The sequence below is a fragment of the Schistocerca serialis genome, chromosome 5 (assembly GCF_023864345.2).
Source record: "Schistocerca serialis cubense isolate TAMUIC-IGC-003099 chromosome 5, iqSchSeri2.2, whole genome shotgun sequence".
Lineage (NCBI taxonomy): Eukaryota > Metazoa > Arthropoda > Insecta > Orthoptera > Acrididae > Schistocerca > Schistocerca serialis.
Window position 1 is genome coordinate 372,667,154 of NC_064642.1, and position 17,553 is coordinate 372,684,706.

A 17,553-nucleotide genomic window follows, 5' to 3' on the forward strand; every position below is an offset into this window, starting at 1 on the left:
CAACATAACATTAAATTTTAAAATAAAATAAATTAAGTTAATCACTGTTTTTGAGGCTGAATTAGAATAATTATGCCACTAGCAGCAAAACAAGATAAGCAAGCATGTCTCATCCTTGATGGAATGTTAAACCATAATCTTCATTTTTTTGTTCCTTACAAGAAAATAGGAATCTTCTGAAATTCATTCACAAATGTCAGAAAATATTTTTACAAGGAATGAAAAATGACAGGACTTAACATTGACAATGCTGTTACCAAAGATGGGTATGATGTCAGATGGGACAACTGTAAGTAAGAAAATTAGCTGTGTTCTTTTCCAATGAACCCTCCCCCACTATTCAAGCAAATGAATTTAGTCAAGCTGTGAAATGCTTAAATTTAAGATGTGGACAGGCATCTGAATGGCAATCCTTACATAACAGTCCAGAGCTTTAATCATTCTGCCATCTGACTCTTTCTTTCTTTCTCATAATTTTGGAATATGATGGGCAAGAAAACGACCCAATATACTCATGTAGTTTCATTACAAATGATAATGGAAAGTTCTTGGTGGAATGTGTGCCATGGAAGGAATACAAGTAACAACTCACTGTGTAGTTGAGTCTCTAGTTGGTACATAAATGAGACTGCAGATATTGTTAAGCTTCCAGGTTTATCCTTCTTCAGATCTACAAAAATATTTACATACAGCTGCAAAACTACTTTGTGCCAGCTTATTACATTGTTGCCTGAAATGGGCAACAAATGTTTAAATGTTTCATGAAGTTGAGTTGCAAGACTGAGGGGAAAAAAGTCAAATAAATGATTTAGATTGTTTGTCAATTAGAAATGAATCAGACAATGATAGCAGTATGCTTGTCAATGGTCAATGTAATTAACATGTGTTGGATTGGATTGTTTTGGGGAAGGAGACCAGACAGCGAGGTCATCGGTCTCATCGGATTAGGGAAGGATGGGGAAGGAAGTCAGCCGTGCCCTTTCAGAGGAACCATCCCGGCATTTGCCTGGAGTGATTTAGGGAAATCACGGAAAACCTAAATCAGGATGGCTGGACACGGGATTGAACCATCGTCCTCCCGAATGCGAGTTAACATGTGTTTTTCTCTTTTATTGAAGTATATATTTAAAACAGTCTATATACCACAAAATACTAATCATCATCTATTCAGCATTGGGAAGAAAAATTAGGCCTTTATAATTATATTTCCAACAATAACAACAAAGATTACATCAATTTACATACACAAAAATATGTTCCACAACACACAGTTTTGCTATATTTTGGTATGATAACTGCAATCTAGTTTTTAAAACTTAACACTTTCGAAATATAGCATGTGAAACTGATAATATAATGTTTTACTTCAATGGTCCCAACAATAATACTGAATAAAACTTGCTTTTATAACTAAAGCATTAAATGAAATTATATGTATGAGAGCTATTTTACCACAGAAATTTTCATTATTGTATTGTTCAAGTTCTGTAGCTTCCAAACAGTAACAGTTCATGACAGAAAAGCACTTAAGGTCATATTGAGGTACACAGTGTAGAGACAATAGCGAATAACTAATTTTGACAAGCTGAAGAACTTGAGAGAATGATATAACTCACCAAGAAACTGTCTTATTTTTACTAATAACAGCTAACCAGAACATGAAACTATGTTATCATTTTAGCTAAGAAGTTACAACAAATTTTAATGTAGTATTAATTATTTAAAAATATCTACTTCTCTGTTTTTTCCATATCCCTAATATATACTTGAACTTACTGAGCAATTAATAATATCAAATACACAATAAAACAATTATGCATGGGAGGATTCAATTTAGATGGTAAAATATAGTTTATACAATGTTCATTTCTTTTTCCTGTTTCCTTCATTCATTTACAAATTATCTGTAGTTTCGACACACACACACACACACACACACACACACACACACACACACACACACACACACACACACACCCCTTTGCTAATCAAGCAGACACTTTGGTAAAAAATAAATATACTGAGGAATAAGACACACTAAGTTATGTTCCTACAAAATCCAAATTTTATGGTGCTACATTTATCAAAATATTAAACATTTTGAATATGTAAATATTGCAGATTCAACAATTAACTCCACTGATAAAAGCAAGGAATCTCAAGAAGATATTTTATCTTTCAGCATTAAATATAATAACCTGAGCATATGAAACTTCATTTCTATAATTTTTGATCTAACTTTAGGTTCAAGTTTAAAAGTCTTATTCATATGATAACAAGAGTCATTTCTAATTTACATTCCTTGCTGAGCTTGGAAAAAATAAGGCTCTTGTACTCCACAAGAAATGTGAAAATTGTTTCAGTTTTTTTTGATAAAGATATTCTTTTAAATAAGCTATACTGCCATGAATTACCTCAATGGGGACAGTATCTACAATAATTAATTACATCACTAAGTACATTATAGGACATTCATTACAAAATTTGAGACAATTATTATTTTATTTACTACTACAGTACTTATCATGCACTAACGTTTTTCTTTTTAAAGTAATGCTGCTAACTCTTGTTTTGTCAAAACAGGCATAAAATGGAATGCTACACAGAATATAATGATGATGCAGTCAAATACATGACTAGTTTGAAAACAATCTTAACTTTTTTGTATTTTTAACGTCAGAGTACCAACATTTTATAAAGGTTAATGCCAACAAATGTTATACATGTTTAAATAACCACATTTAACTGGGGAATTATGTAACACTTTGCATGTCATACTCTCAATTCAAATTTATATGACAGTAGGTTTCTTACAAAAAAAGTTTCTTTAATGTCTTCTTAAACATAAAGGGCTCAACTGCAAATATCATGCTCCATTCAACACTAAGTGACTTTAAAAGTCTCTACAGAATGTAACTGTATAAAAATCAGAGTTCCTATCTAAAAACTATTTTTAAAAGGCCAATAGTTTAAATTTCATTTCACTATTTCCTCTAACTCGGCTTCAAATATAATTTTACTGTCAGTGTATTGATAAGCAGTTGTTATAGTAAAATCTTCATGTTTCTAGTTGCTGTCTCTCTTTCTAGCAAAGGGTATCAGACAAAAATGCTAGTAGGCACCTCATGTTAAGGCCTGTGCTGATGTGTTGTGTCAAACAAGTACACAAACATTCCTCTCTTAGCACAAAGAGACAGATGTGACTATGATGATGATGATGATGATGAAAAAAGGTGAAAATATTTCATAACCATTTACAGAAAATTAAAGAGATGCTTTCATGGTTAGTTACAGATCACAAGAGAAAGAAGATCTATTCATGTCCAACCACACTATTTCTATTGCATGTGCTGTGCCAATTAAACCTAATTGTGCAGACACTGATTGAATAGTTTGAGGTACTTTGATACATTAAGTTTGTTGAATCATGAAACTACTGGAGTGAAAACTATGGATTAAGTGTGGCAATAGTATTCTCCCTTTTGTTTATTCATGGTATGACATCTGCATGCTGTCAAAGATACTAATGAATCCCTTTTGTAAGCAATCTCATACGTAACTGATAACTGCTACTCAACTTAAAATTTTACATATTTTGAATTAAAATTGAAGCCATCTTCAGAATCTATATGGGCAGGTTTTAACGGTGAATTTCACACATGGAATCTTCTCATGTTGTCACCGGAGTTGTGGTGTTATGTTGCCAAAATATTTCAATAACAATTTTATTTGTCTTCAGTATCTGTCAGATAAAAGGACTATTGTGACGATGAAATATCACACAATGCTATAAAACAAGTGTAAGATGCACATTAGTTGTAAGATGTGGCTTATCTGGCCACAGCTCTGGAGTCAACACCCCAAGTAAACAGGATGGCGACAAGACGGTGACAACACAAATGTACATTTAATTTTAATGCACTTGCTACGTATTTTTGTTACTATGGTACATGATCCTTATTTTAAATAAATTTAATTTTTAAATACTTTTAAAAAGGACCTATGCTTCTTGTATAATACTATATCATATATTAAAATGGTTTCACCAGCAGACTAGTCCATAGAAAATTTTGTTATATTTATAAATTTTATGTAATATAAAATGACTGTATGAGTAATACTCAGAACTATAGATGCTATATTTGAAAGTCTGACAGCATTAACACCACCTAATGGCCACAGCATGTTTTACTTGAGGAACTCGGTGTCACTGAATGGTAGCAATTGTCCCTGGTACTTTTATATGCTGGATTTTTTGGTGAGATACTAGGTATTGATATTCTCTTAATATGGAACATCTCACTTTTTGTTAAATTTCTCAAATTTGTCCTTTTATCTGACAGATTCTGAAGATTGTTTAAAGGTGAAACAAGTAGAATTGTACGGTTTGTACAATAGAAAAGATATCAATACGGAATATTACAGAGTCTAATCCAGCTACGATTGTTGACTCTTTTAATGACTTTATGTTATTCTTTGACAAGAATGATTTTGAATCTATTAGTAGCTGTTAATACTAAAATTTAATTTTTTTTAACATAGAAAATACAAATTTAGAGCATTCCACAACATTAGAACAGGAATGGAACTTGAATATTAAACTACTTTCAAAAGCAGAGTAGCATATTATTAGCATGAACTAAGGATGAATATAGTTACTGCTACTCTGAAACACACACAACAGTCAATGAGTACCCTCATCAGATTTTTCAGTATGACTAAGTAAATTCTGACATAAAAATCGTAATCTAACTGCTGATAGCAGCAATTCATGGTGCTAATAGGCTCTTAAAAACAGGACTGTTCTTAAAATTTTTCCGTTTCTTGTGAATGATCAGAGCTCATAAACCACTTTGACACGAGGAAAATAGTGCAGCAGTCTAATACAATCACTTTTCTTTTAGTCCTCCTCCTTTTCACAACACAAAAGCTCAAACAGCTGTGAAATAGTAAAAGAAAGGCTTTGAATATCATCCCATTCACTTCGTGTCTTAAATTATATAAGGTTTGAACATGAATGACAGGAGAAACTTTCATTCTCTATCAAGGAATGAAACAACTGTTGCTTTGTCCTCATAATGAAAAACAGATCACGTCTCTTCTTTTTATGCCAGCAAATGAGATACAGATTCAAGGAGGTATTTCTTTCTTCCAAAAATGCACAATTCACCTGAATATCAGGTGTAAGTCAATCATTTCAAGTTCTTTACAACCGCCCACCTCATACGTCGCTGAGCAACATCAGCGACACTGCTTCTGGAAATTAAAAATTGTAAATCTATAACATGCTTTTAAAAAGGGAGGATATCTGCAACAGTTATAGTAAAAGAAAACTATTATGATTTGTACTTAGCTATGTGTCTATAAATATTATCACCATATCTTAACATAAATAATGAACAGTATTCTATACTTGTAGTAACACCAAGTATGCTCAGTCAAAATCCGTAGTTATTTACACATATTATATGGGCAATATAATTATGCAAAACACATGCATACTGTACAGGGACTTGTCATTATAAATGATATTACTTTCTGTGCTGATATTACAGACACCATACAAAGTATACTGATTTCTAACAAATTCTGTTATGAAATTAACCAATGCTGCCATGATTCCTTGAAACTCCAAGACAGGTAATATTTAAAGTATTATAATTTTATTTAAAAGTTACTCTTATTTAAAAGATATTCATGAAACTCCTCACAATTAACTTGGAGTTAGTTGTTAAAATCAAAACTCACCTTCTTGCTGTGTTCCTTGATATCAAGAAATTCCATATTGTCCATGCTACTAATGATGACAGACCAACAGCCCACAAAGCAGCTATATGCCTACAAAAAGAACAAAGGAGACATTGCAATTACAATTAATTATATTCTTCTAATTTAATCTCAACAGAATATAAATTTACTACTGATGCAAAAATTACTTGCATTTATTTGGATTAGCAATTTGTTGTGGTCTTCACTCCAGAGACTGGTTTGATGCAGCTCTCCATGCTAATCTATCCTGTGCAAGCTTCTTCATCTCCCAGTACTTACTGCAGCCTACATCCTTCTGAATCTATTAAGTGTATTCATCTCTTGGTCTCCTCCACGTTGCCCTGCCCTCCAATACTAAATTGGTGATCCATTGGTGCCTTAGAACATGTCCTACCAACCGATTCCTTCTTCTAGTCAAGTTGTGCCACAAATTCCTCTTCTTCCCAATTCTGACCAGTACCTCCTCATTAGTTACATGGTCTATCCATCTAATCTATAGCATTCTTCTGTAGCACCACATTTTGAAAGCCTCTATTCTCTTCTTGTCTAAACTATTTATCATCCATGTTTCACTTCCATAGATGGCTACACTCCATAGAAATACTTTCAGAAAAGACTTCCCGACACTTAAATTTATACTCGATGTTAACAAATTTCTTTTCCTCAGAAACGCTTTCCTTGCCATTGCCAGTCTACATTTTATATCCTCTCTACTTCGACCATAATCAGTCCTTTTGCTCCCCAAATAGCAAAACTCCTTTACTACTTTAAGTGTCTCGTTTCCTAATCTAATTCCCTCAACGCCACCTGACTTAATTCGACTACATTCCATTACCCTCATTTTGCTTTTGTTGATGTTCATCTTATACCCTCCTTTCAAGACACTGTCCATTCCGTTCAACTGCTCTTCCAAGTCCTTTGCCGTCTCTGACAGAATTACAGTGTTTTTATTTCTTCTCCATTGAATTTAATACCTACTCTGAATTTTTCTATTGTTTCCTTTAGTGCTTGCTCAATATACAGATTGAATAACATCGGGGATAGACTACAACCCTGTCTCACTCCCTTCCCAACCACTGCTTCTCTTTCACGTCCCTCGACTCTTATAACTGCCTTCTGGTTTCTGTACAAATTGTAAATAGCCTTTCGCTCACTGCATTTTACCCCTGCCACCTTCAGAATTTGAAAGAGAGTGTTCCAGTCAACATTGTCAAAAGCTTTCTCTAAGTCTACAAATGCTAGAAATGTACGTTTGCCTTTCCTTAATCTATCTTCTAAGATGAGTCATAGGGTCAGTATAGCATCACGTGTTCCAACATTTCTACAGAATCTGAACTGATCTTCCCCGAGGTCGGCTTCTACCAGTTTTTCCATTTGTCTGTAAAGAATTTGTGTTAGCATTTTGCAGTTGTGATTTATTAAACTGATAGTTCAGTAACTTTCACATCTGTCAACACCTGCTTTCTTCGGCGTTGGAATTATTATATTCTTCTTGAAGTCTGAGGGTTATACTTACTTCCAACAGGATGGGGCAATATGCCATAGGTGAGTATAGGTTTTTGAATGATGTGTTTTGTTTAAGATGTATTGTGCATGCAGAAATTGCATGATCTGCATAGTGCATTCTCCCAGACTCACACCCATGGACTTCTTTGTATGGGGATTTACCAAGCATGTTTGTTTTACTGACAATGTATCAAGTTACTGGTGGAGCTCCAAGATCAACTTGGAGAAGCTGCTGCAGCTCTAACACCACAAATGCTCTGGAGTGTCCATTATGTCACAGCCAGCAGCTGGGAGTTGTCTGGGGATGTGAATGGTGCTCATGTTGAATGTAGGATGCGATAAAAATATGCCATTATAAATAATTAGAATTCAGTCATTATTTCAACAAAATTGACAATTTATCGACACCCTGTTTTTAATGTCTCCCCTCTGTGAATTTAATTGTAAGAACAATTTTTAGGAAATAATTAAATTTATCATTTCCTTTGTGCTTTCGGTAATTTTCTTTCTGAAGTCTGTTTGGTAAATTCTCTCTGAACAGTATGACACTTGCTCCCCACAGATTTACTTGCAAATGCATTTCACACATTTACTGAACACATCTCCTCCTCCCTCTCTGTACCCACCTCTTCCTCCCCCATCTCTCTGTTCCCTCATCCTTCCACCTCTGTCTGTTTCTTGCTTCCCCCATCACTTTGTCCATTTCCTCCCCCCTCCAACCATATCTTACCACCTCCTCCCTCTGTCCATCTCCTCCTCCCTCCTGTTCCTCCTGCCCACTACCACTTTACCCCTTCTACCTGCCTCCCGCATCTTCCCCTCCCTCCTCCTCCCCTCTTCTCTTTCTGTCCATCTCCTCCTTCCCCCTCTCTAACTATTCGTCTCCTAACAGCCCCATTTGCTTAGCAGTGCCCATCCACAAGTGTAGCCCCTGCAAGACATGCCAACACTACCCACACAACATGTCTCCTCTCATTTCTATCCGTCCGTCTCCTCCTGCGTGTTCTCTCTGTCCATTCCCTGCTCCTCCCTCTCTCTGTGCATCACCTCCTTCCCCCCCTCTGCTCATACATGCCTAGCTGTACATGCAGCCCCTGCAAGGCAGTCCAACAGTATTTGCATATACATCTGTTGTGCAGGACAGCCTACATGACTCGGGTGTAAACACTTTTTTGATCATGTAGGCTGTCTCGCAGAGCAGGTCAATACAGCAAATTGATACTACTCCCATACAACATGCCTGTTGTGCAGGGCAGCCCACCTGTCAGGCTGAAAAAACGTTTTTTTGCCTGACCTCTGCTCCTTTGGAAGCTAGGAGGTTCTAACTCCCAATGTGCTGATACTTGTTTCTAAGCTGTATGCATACCAAATCAATGCAGTGGTTTCAGAGAAGATGCTGGAGATACACATGCTTTTCATTTGACAATCATAGTAGGCAAACTAATTATTGTGATGCTCACATCATTCACGAGAGAGAATGAAGAAACAAAACAAAGACACTAGCAGTAAAATGATTCAATTTATATAATAATTTGTAAATATATTACCAAAATACTTATGTAAACAGTAGTCTGATGCTTCCAGTGTTTTGTTTATGTATATATGATTTTAAGCATGAGCACTGCAATATGACACTGACAGCATGGAAGAAGGTTGCCTAGTTTAGTAATTTGCAGTAAACATTGGCAAATGCTGATGGCAATATACAAGTATGTTGAAAACCATGTACAGCGATGCATCCCAGTTAGCAACAAGGTTATTATTCTGGCAGGTGGTGGAGGTATTCTTGCTTGTGGATGTCTCTATGTGAACGAAAACATGGGGCAAATAGGCTGTATTCTGTTTATTATCTGTGAATGGATAATAAACAGAATACAGTCTACTTGGATCATGTTTTCATTCTAAAAACATGTTGGGGCTGTGAATCCCAAAAAATTTAAGAATGTTTCTACAGGGTGAAATGGTACCATTGTCTCTCACCAATTAATGATTCAGGGACCATCTGTAAAATCGAGTATATCCACTTTTACACCTGAAGAAGCTTTTAAATGCACTGTATCATGGTTATTAGAATACATGGTAGGTATCATGTGCAGAAGTGCTGTGTGCAATGATGTCACTGTTATCCCTCTCATCTCATCACACTAAACAGAAGCTTATAACCACACATTTTTAACTGATGCACAAATGTGAATACAAATGGTGCTTTTCATTTTATAGAGTATTATTGTTATAATTATTATTCATTTATTATTATTATTATTTAAAAGCACAAAAATTACCTTTATTTAAAAACGTAATGCTTTATAAGATAAACAATGTGAACTCGTAGCCTCTGCTATATCTTCAGATGAACAGTCAGCACAGCAGCCTCCATAACCGCTCATTGTTACTACACAGAAAAAGAATCCTCAAGTATTTTGTTTCAAGTAACTCAGCGTTACACAGAGAGAGATTAAGCTTTGGCACAAATGGGTGTTGTCGCATTTACACAACTGTTTGTTCTCATAATTACAGTTTTCTCTACTAGTAGTTTCTTAATTGGTTGGTAATATATGCACCTATAAAATGTCTTGCATTTATGTATGGGAGCTTCATTTTTGTGCCCAAATTTTTCTCTCATTATTAAACCAAATTTGGAGAATACGTGATACACAGTTGGAACAGCATCGTGCTTCAACTTGTGTTTCAGTGGAAGAGTCGACAGGTCACTTTTCAAACCCCTTTCATAATCGAAATCAGCAAAATATATTGAACACACACCAGCAACTGAAAAGAAGTTGACATATTTATAAGCACTTATCCTTTTTTGTTTCCTCACATTGTTCTTAGGAAATATGTGAAACTTAATCCCTACCTTTTTTTGTTACTTGCAGCGATTAGTACAACTAAGAATCACATAAAATCACTGTTTTTCACTGAAAACAATTCAAAACACACTCTCAGAGCCACTCAATACACTGCACTTAATCATCAGTCACTGATACGAACTCTTACTCAAGTAAACCACCTCATATTCATGTTCATCTTCATCTACATCTGTATATACATCGCTGCTCTGCAAATCAGAGCATTCATCAAACCACTATCACAATAATTCTCTATTACTCTGCCCTTGAAGAGCACGTGGAGAAAACGAACACCTGTGTCTTTCCCCGTGGGCTCTGATTTCCTTTATTTTATTATGATGATCATTTCTCCCTATGTAGGTTGATGTCACCAAAATGTTTTTGTATTCAGAGGAGAAAGTTGGTGATTGAAATTTCATAAGAAGATCCCTCTGCAATGAGAAATGTCTGTTTTAATGATACCCACTGCAAATCCTGTATCACATCTGTAACACTCTCTCCCCCATTTCTCTATAATACAAAATGTGCTGCTCTTCTTTGAACTTTCTTGGTGTACTCTGTAAATCCTATCAGGTAAGGGCCCCACAGCAGGCAGCAGTACTCCAAAAGAGGACGGACAAGCGTAGTATAAGCAGTCTCTTACATAGATCTATAGAATCTTCTAAGTGTTCTGACCTACAACTTCTTCACTTTTGAGGGCCAGACATACCAACAATTAAAGGGAACAGCCATGGGTACCAGGATGACCCCCTCGTATGCCAACCTATTCATGGGTCGCTTAGAGGAAGCCTTCTTGGTTACCCAGGCCTGCCAACCCAAAGTTTGGTACAGATTTATTGATGACATCTTCATGATCTGGACTCACAGTGAAGAAGAACTCCAGAATTTCCTCTCCAACCTCAACTCCTTTGGTTCCATCAGATTCACCTGGTCCTACTCCAAATCCTTTGCCACTTTCCTTGACATTGACCTCCATCTGTCCAATGGCCAGCTTCACATGTCCGTCCACATCAAACCCACCAACAAGCAACAGCACCTCCATTATGACAGCTGCCACCCATTCCACATCAAACGATCCCTTCCCTACAGCCTAGGTCTTCGTGGCAAACAAATCTGCTCCAGTCCGGAATCCCTGAACCATTACACCAACAACTTGATAACAGCTTTTGCATCCCGTAACTACCCTCCCGACCTGGTACAGAAGCAAATAACCAGAGCCAATTCCTCATCCCCTCAAACCCAGAACCTCCCACAGAAGAACCACAAAAGTGCCCCACTTGTGACAGGATACTTTCCGGGACTGGATCAGACTCTGAATGTGGCTCTCCAGCAGGGATACGACTTCCTCAAATCCTGCCCTGAAATGAGATCCATCCATCATGAAATCCTCCCCACTCCACCAAGAGTGTCTTTCCACCGTCCACCTAACCTTCGTAACCTCTTAGTTCATCCCTATGAAATCCCCAAACCACCTTCCCTACCCTCTGGCTCCTATACTTGTAACTGCCCCCAGTGTAAAACCTGACCCATGCACCCTCCCACCACCACCTACTCCAGTCCTGTAACCCGGAAGGTGTACACGATCAAAGGCAGAGCCACGTGTGAAAGCACCCACGTGATTTACCAACTGACCTGCCTACACTGTGACGCATTCTATGTGGGAATGACCAGCAACAAACTGTCCAGTCGCATGAATGGACACAGGCAGACAGTGTTTGTTGGTAATGAGGATCACCCTGTGGCTAAACATGCCTTGGTGCACGCCCAGCACATCTTGGCACAGTGTTACACCGTCCGGGTTATCTGGATACTTCCCACTAACACCAACCTATCCGAACTCCGGAGATGGGAACTTGCCCTTCAATATATCCTCTCTTCCCGTTATCCACCAGGCCTCAATCTCTGCTAATTTCAAGTTGCCGCCACTCATAGCTCACCTGTCATTCAACAACATCTTTGCCTCTGCACTTCCGCCTTGACTGACATCTCTGCCCAAACTCTTTGCCTTTGAATATGTCTGCTTGTGTCTGTATATGTGTGGATGGATATGTGTGTGTGTGCGCGAGTGTATACCTGTCCTTTTTTCCCCCCCTAAGGTAAGTCTTTCCGCTCCCGGGATTGGAATGACTCCTTACCCTCTCCCTTAAAACCCACATCCTTCCGTCTTTCCCTCTCCTTCCCTCTTTCCTGATGAAGCAACCGTTGGTTGCGAAAGCTAGAATTTTGTGTGTATGTTTGTGTTTGTTTGTGTGTCTATCGACCTGCCAGCAATTTCGTTTGGTAAGTCACATCATCTTTGTTTTTAGAAATACAGAATCAATTTGAAATCTCTTGTAACTATGACTCAACACTTTGTGTGAGTTAAGAGCTAGTTGTGTTCCACGAGAATGGTGTTTTCTAAATCCTTATTGACTATGTGTAAATAAATCTCTTCAAGCTAATTCATAATGCTCAAACACTATATATGTTCCAAAATTCTGCTGCATATGCAACTGTCCAGTCTTTGGATATGGGTCTTTTGTCAAGTGAGCAGTAGTATATGATTGTTAAGTATGAAGCTATTGCATCAGCATGCACTGAAAGGAACCTAATTGGTATATATTCTGGAATGGAAGACTTGCTTTTATTAAGTGACTGAAGTTGCTTCACTGAGGATATCTACTTCTAAGTTACTCATGTTAGCAGCTGCTCGATTCAAATTTTGGAATTTATTTCATATTCTTTTGTGAAGGAATTTCAGAAGGCTGTGTTTATTAACTCTACTTTTGCAGCACTGTCATCAATAGTATTACCACTGTTATCACACAGAGAAAGCATTGATTGTCTCTTGCTGATAACATACTTTACATACAACCAGAATCTCGTTGGATTTTTTGCTAGGTTTTGAGACAAAGTTTCATTATGGAAACTATTACAAGCATCCCACACTGAAGTCTGCACTAAATTTCGAGCTTCTGTAAAAGATCACCAATCTTGGAGATTTTGTGTTTGTTTAAATGTGGCATGCTTTTTTTGTTGTTTCTGCAACAGTGTTCTGACCTGTTTTGTGTACCACATGGGATCAGCTCTGTTGTTTCACTCAAATTTGCAATGACAATGCAGGAGCAGATACAGACCTAGTAGTTTGGTTGGATGGCATTGGGAGTTGAGGGGGTCCACAGTCTATCACAATATACCCCCTCCCCTCCCCACCCCCCCCCCCCACCCCCACCCCCATCCCCTCCATACTCCTCTACTAAATCCAGCTTGCCTAATCAGCATATTAACATGCCACAGATACCTAAAATTATAATGATAACAAGAAAATATATTAATGTAATAATAACTCCTTTACATGTGACATCAAACCTATTTAACATATTTGGGACTTCTTTGACAAGATGTGCACATCTTGGACTCAGCTCTGACCAGTCTCCCTCCAAGAGTTGCAGCTGGTGGATGAGTAACTGAGGGTCAGGGTGTCTCCCAACATTTTTAATATCTTGTGGAATTCGGGTCGGAATACATCAAATGCATTTAACAGGGAAGAAGGGAATGCATGTGCATTTAACACTGAAGAAGGCAACATAACCCATTTCTCAGTAGGTATGACTAATTAAATTGTTGATGATTGTAGTTATGTTTGATAGTTCTTCAAGCAGTAGAATTAACCACACTCACTTTATATGATACAAAGTGAAATTCTGTTCTGTCTGGGCAGTAATCTTATACATTGTGCACCACAGCTAACGAAAACTTAACCTCCAGCCCTCGCGAACAACAAGCACAAAGTCTCTCCTGTTTACTCCAATAATAATAATCCACCAGGAAAAATTAATCAGTTCACCTCCAACTGTCATTGTATCATTTGTATTACAGACTGATGTAACAGATTTGGAGTGAAATAAGATTCGTAATCATCCTAGACCTGGACAAAATATGACACAAGATTTTGCTTCATTAGAAGATTAGAAAAATGAGGTATGGTGACTACTGGAGAGTAGAAGCCTTGATGTACAATAAAAATTAAACTAAAATAATGCTAATCAGCATGGATTCAAGATGAAAGAAGTCAACACTAACTACAGCTGATGATATCAGTGTAGAAGTTATTCTTACAGACACTGCTAACAAAAGGGTTGTGAGCATGTAAGGTAATCTGTTATCTGTATTCTCATTCAAAAAGGTTATTATATTTTTCATACCCCTGGCCCTCCTCCCCCCAGAGAGAGAGAGAGAGAGAGAGAGAGAGAGAGAGAGAGAGAGAGAGAGAGAGAGAGAGAGAGAGAGGGGAGGGGAGGGGAGGGGAGGAGGGGAAGAGAGGGAGGGAGAGAGAGAGAGAGGGAGGGAGAGAGAGAGGGAGGGAGAGAGAGAGGGAGGGAGAGAGAGAGGGGGGGAGAGAGAGAGGAGAGGGAGGGGAGAGAGAGAGAGAGAGAGAGAGAGAGAGAGAGAGAGAGAGAGAGAGAGAGGAGAGGGAGAGGGAGAGGGAGGAGAGGGAGAGGGAGGGAGAGGAGGGGAGGGAGGGGGGAGAGGGAGGGAGAGGAGGGGAGGGAGAGGAGGGGAGGGGAGGGAGGGAGGGAGAGAGAGGGGGGGAGGCAGGGAGAGAGGGGGGGAGGGAGAGAGAAAGAGAGAGATATTTCACTCACCCCCCCCCCCCTCTCTCTCTCTCTCTCTCTCTCTCTCTCTAGGCTTGCCCATGTGGTCAGTTCGCTTCTCCATTTATTGCAATGCTATAATATTCTCGTGTCAAATAGTTATAAACTCAAAATAGTGAGCAATGTATTGCTACTAAACACTTACCTTGGAATGGGTATGGTAATAGTGTCCCAATCAAATCTGGCAACAGTAAGGAATTCTGTTGACACAATAGCCAATGTTATCCACGACTGCCTCCCAATCTTAGTACAATCACTGAAAAATAAAATTTAAAAAATTTCTATTAGAAAATGTCTCTATGATAATTATAAGCTATGGATGGTCAAATTAATTGTTTACTGATGCCTTCAACATCATCATGACAATGTCATCACCAGATAACTTCAGAATATTTCTTTACAAAATTATTTTGCTTTGTGATGAGCACAAAGAAAGGCTAAAATTCCATATTAGACTGCTTAATCTGTACGACATGGTCCACCTGTACTTAATTTGCTTTGCAAAGCACACCATCTTGGCAGAAATGTCAGTTCAATATTTATTCAAAATAAAGCAATATAAGACATATTTTTAAGTAACAGATAGTCATCAGGACCAATGATGGAATTAAATTAAATTAAATTAACAAGCTATTGTGGGATATGAGAAACTACAATCTTAAAAGTTTATCAGAGCTAATAAATAGTGTAATGGTGGAATGCTATGAAATAATGACATAAACAGTAAACATCGCTCAAGAATTAGGCCTCAGGCCTGACTATTGCCTACAAGGCTTGTAGATTCATCCAGTTCCTCATTTGGCCTCGCAAGGGCTGAATGGACCCTGTACCAAATCGCCTTGCCTCAGAAAAAAATCTGTTGTGGTACCATGAATCAAACTCAGGTACTTCCACACTACAGACCGCAACACTAAGCATTTGGTTACAGAGGGGGGTCAAATAAGGAAGTAACCAATTATCATCATCTGTTATTTTTGTTTTAAGCATTGGTCACAACTGACAACTCTCTGAAGCTGAATGCATCTGAGGGCTGCAAGGAGGATAATCATAAGTAAGTAATATTTACATGTAATATAGAAATTTCATTTAATTATTCTATCTCCATCAAGGTAAGAACATAGGAGGTAACTACTACTGAATTTGTTGACATTAATGTAATTGCTGCTTCATTTCATCACTTTCACGAACATTTGCCAGAGACTCTTTTGATTTAAAGAATATTGATATTAATAAATTTTGCTCAGAGCACCACTTAGACGCTTGTGCAACAGAAGTAGTATTTCACAGTAAGTCCTTTATAACAGTAAGCATATACAGATCACCTTCACAAAATTTTAACCTCTTCATTAAAAATCTGGAAGCTCTGTGTTTGCGTAATCAGTTTCTTATCAGTGGAACATTTCCAGACTGGCAAAAATATGCTGAAGATAAGGCTCTTACAAGAAGGGGGATAAAGAGATACCACCAATTTCACTTTTGCTGCCTTTTTCAAAAATATATGAGAAGGTCATGTTCAAGTGTCTCCTTAAGCATCTGACTGCAAATAATACATTATACAAGCCACAGTTTGGGTTTCTTAAGAGTTCTGATATAGAGAAAGCTATTTACACTTACTGTGAGAATGTACTTAATTTATTAGATAATAAATTAGAGGCTAAGGCTAATGGCATTTCCTATGTTCTGTCAAAAGCATTTGACTTGTGAACCACAGCATTCTCTTAAGTAAATTAGAATATTACGATGTCACTGGCAATGCTGCAAAATGGTTTGAGTCTTATCTAACTGACAGGAAACATAGGGTGTCATTGCAAATTACCTGTGCAGTAAGCAGTCAGTCTTCATCTAACGGGAATTAATTGTATTTGGTATTCCTTAAGGTTCCATCTTGGATCTCTTGCTTTTTCTTACGTACATTAATGACCTCTCGTGCTTTACATTGTGAGATGTTAAGTATGTTTTGTTTGTAGCTGATACAAACATTGCAAAAAGTAGCAAGTCAAGTACAGATTTAGAAATAGCTACTAATCAAATTTTCACTGACATTAACAAATGGTTTACAGCTAATTCACCACCATTAAACTTTGAAAAGACTAATTATATGCAGTTCAGAACCTGTAAGAGATTTCCTTGCAGCATGTGTATAACATATGAAGATATGCAGATCGAAGAGGTTGACAGTGTTAAATTTCTGGGATTACAACTTGATAATAAATTCGGGTGGGAAGGACATACCAAAGCATTGCTGTGGCACCTAAACAAGTGGGTATTTGCAGTGAGAATTATGCCAAATGTAGAAGATATAAAAAACTTGTGTATTTTGTTTACTTTCATTCTATTATGTTATACGAGATCATATTCTGGGGTAACTCATCAAACCGAGCAAAAGTTTTTTACGTGCAAAGGCATGTAAATTCAATATCATCATGTAGAAACCTGTTCAAGGAAATTTGTATTCTAACCACTGCTTCTCAGTATATTTATTCCTTAAAGAAATTTGTTGCAAGTAATATACCTCTATTTCCAACCAATAGCTCAATGCATAGTATCAATACTAGGAACAAGAATAGTCAGCATAAAAACCTAAAATCACTCACCTTGGCCCAAGAAAGGGTCCAATATTCAGGAATACATATTTTCAATAAATTGCCAGCAACTTTTAAGAATTTGGGTTCAGATAAAGCAAGGTATAAATAGAGTTTGAAAGATCGTTAGGACGGCAACTCCTACTCTTTCTATAGACAAACATCTTAGCAGGGACGGTTAGACCAGCTTAAGTAAAGATGTCTGTTAGATTT

At 37.4% G+C, this 17,553-nt stretch overlaps 1 protein-coding gene across 2 annotated transcripts in view; it reads right to left on the bottom strand.

The window, feature by feature from the left end:
- Window positions 1–1,915: 1,915 nt before the first annotated feature.
- LOC126480995 (phosphatidylserine synthase 2-like) overlaps window positions 1,916–17,553 on the bottom strand; it is a 214,381-nt gene continuing 198,743 nt past the window's right edge. The window contains exons 9-11 of one of the 2 annotated variants that reach the window (XM_050104440.1): window positions 14,904–15,014; window positions 5,749–5,838; window positions 1,916–5,256 (exon numbers count right to left, since the gene is read on the bottom strand). In XM_050104440.1, coding sequence (XP_049960397.1) covers window positions 5,193–5,256; window positions 5,749–5,838; window positions 14,904–15,014 — 265 coding nt within the window. In that variant the 3' untranslated portion in view covers window positions 1,916–5,192. Of the gene's footprint in view, window positions 5,257–5,748; window positions 5,839–14,903; window positions 15,015–17,553 lie in introns of those variants that run through there. The other variant, XR_007587496.1, reaches the window with a different exon arrangement.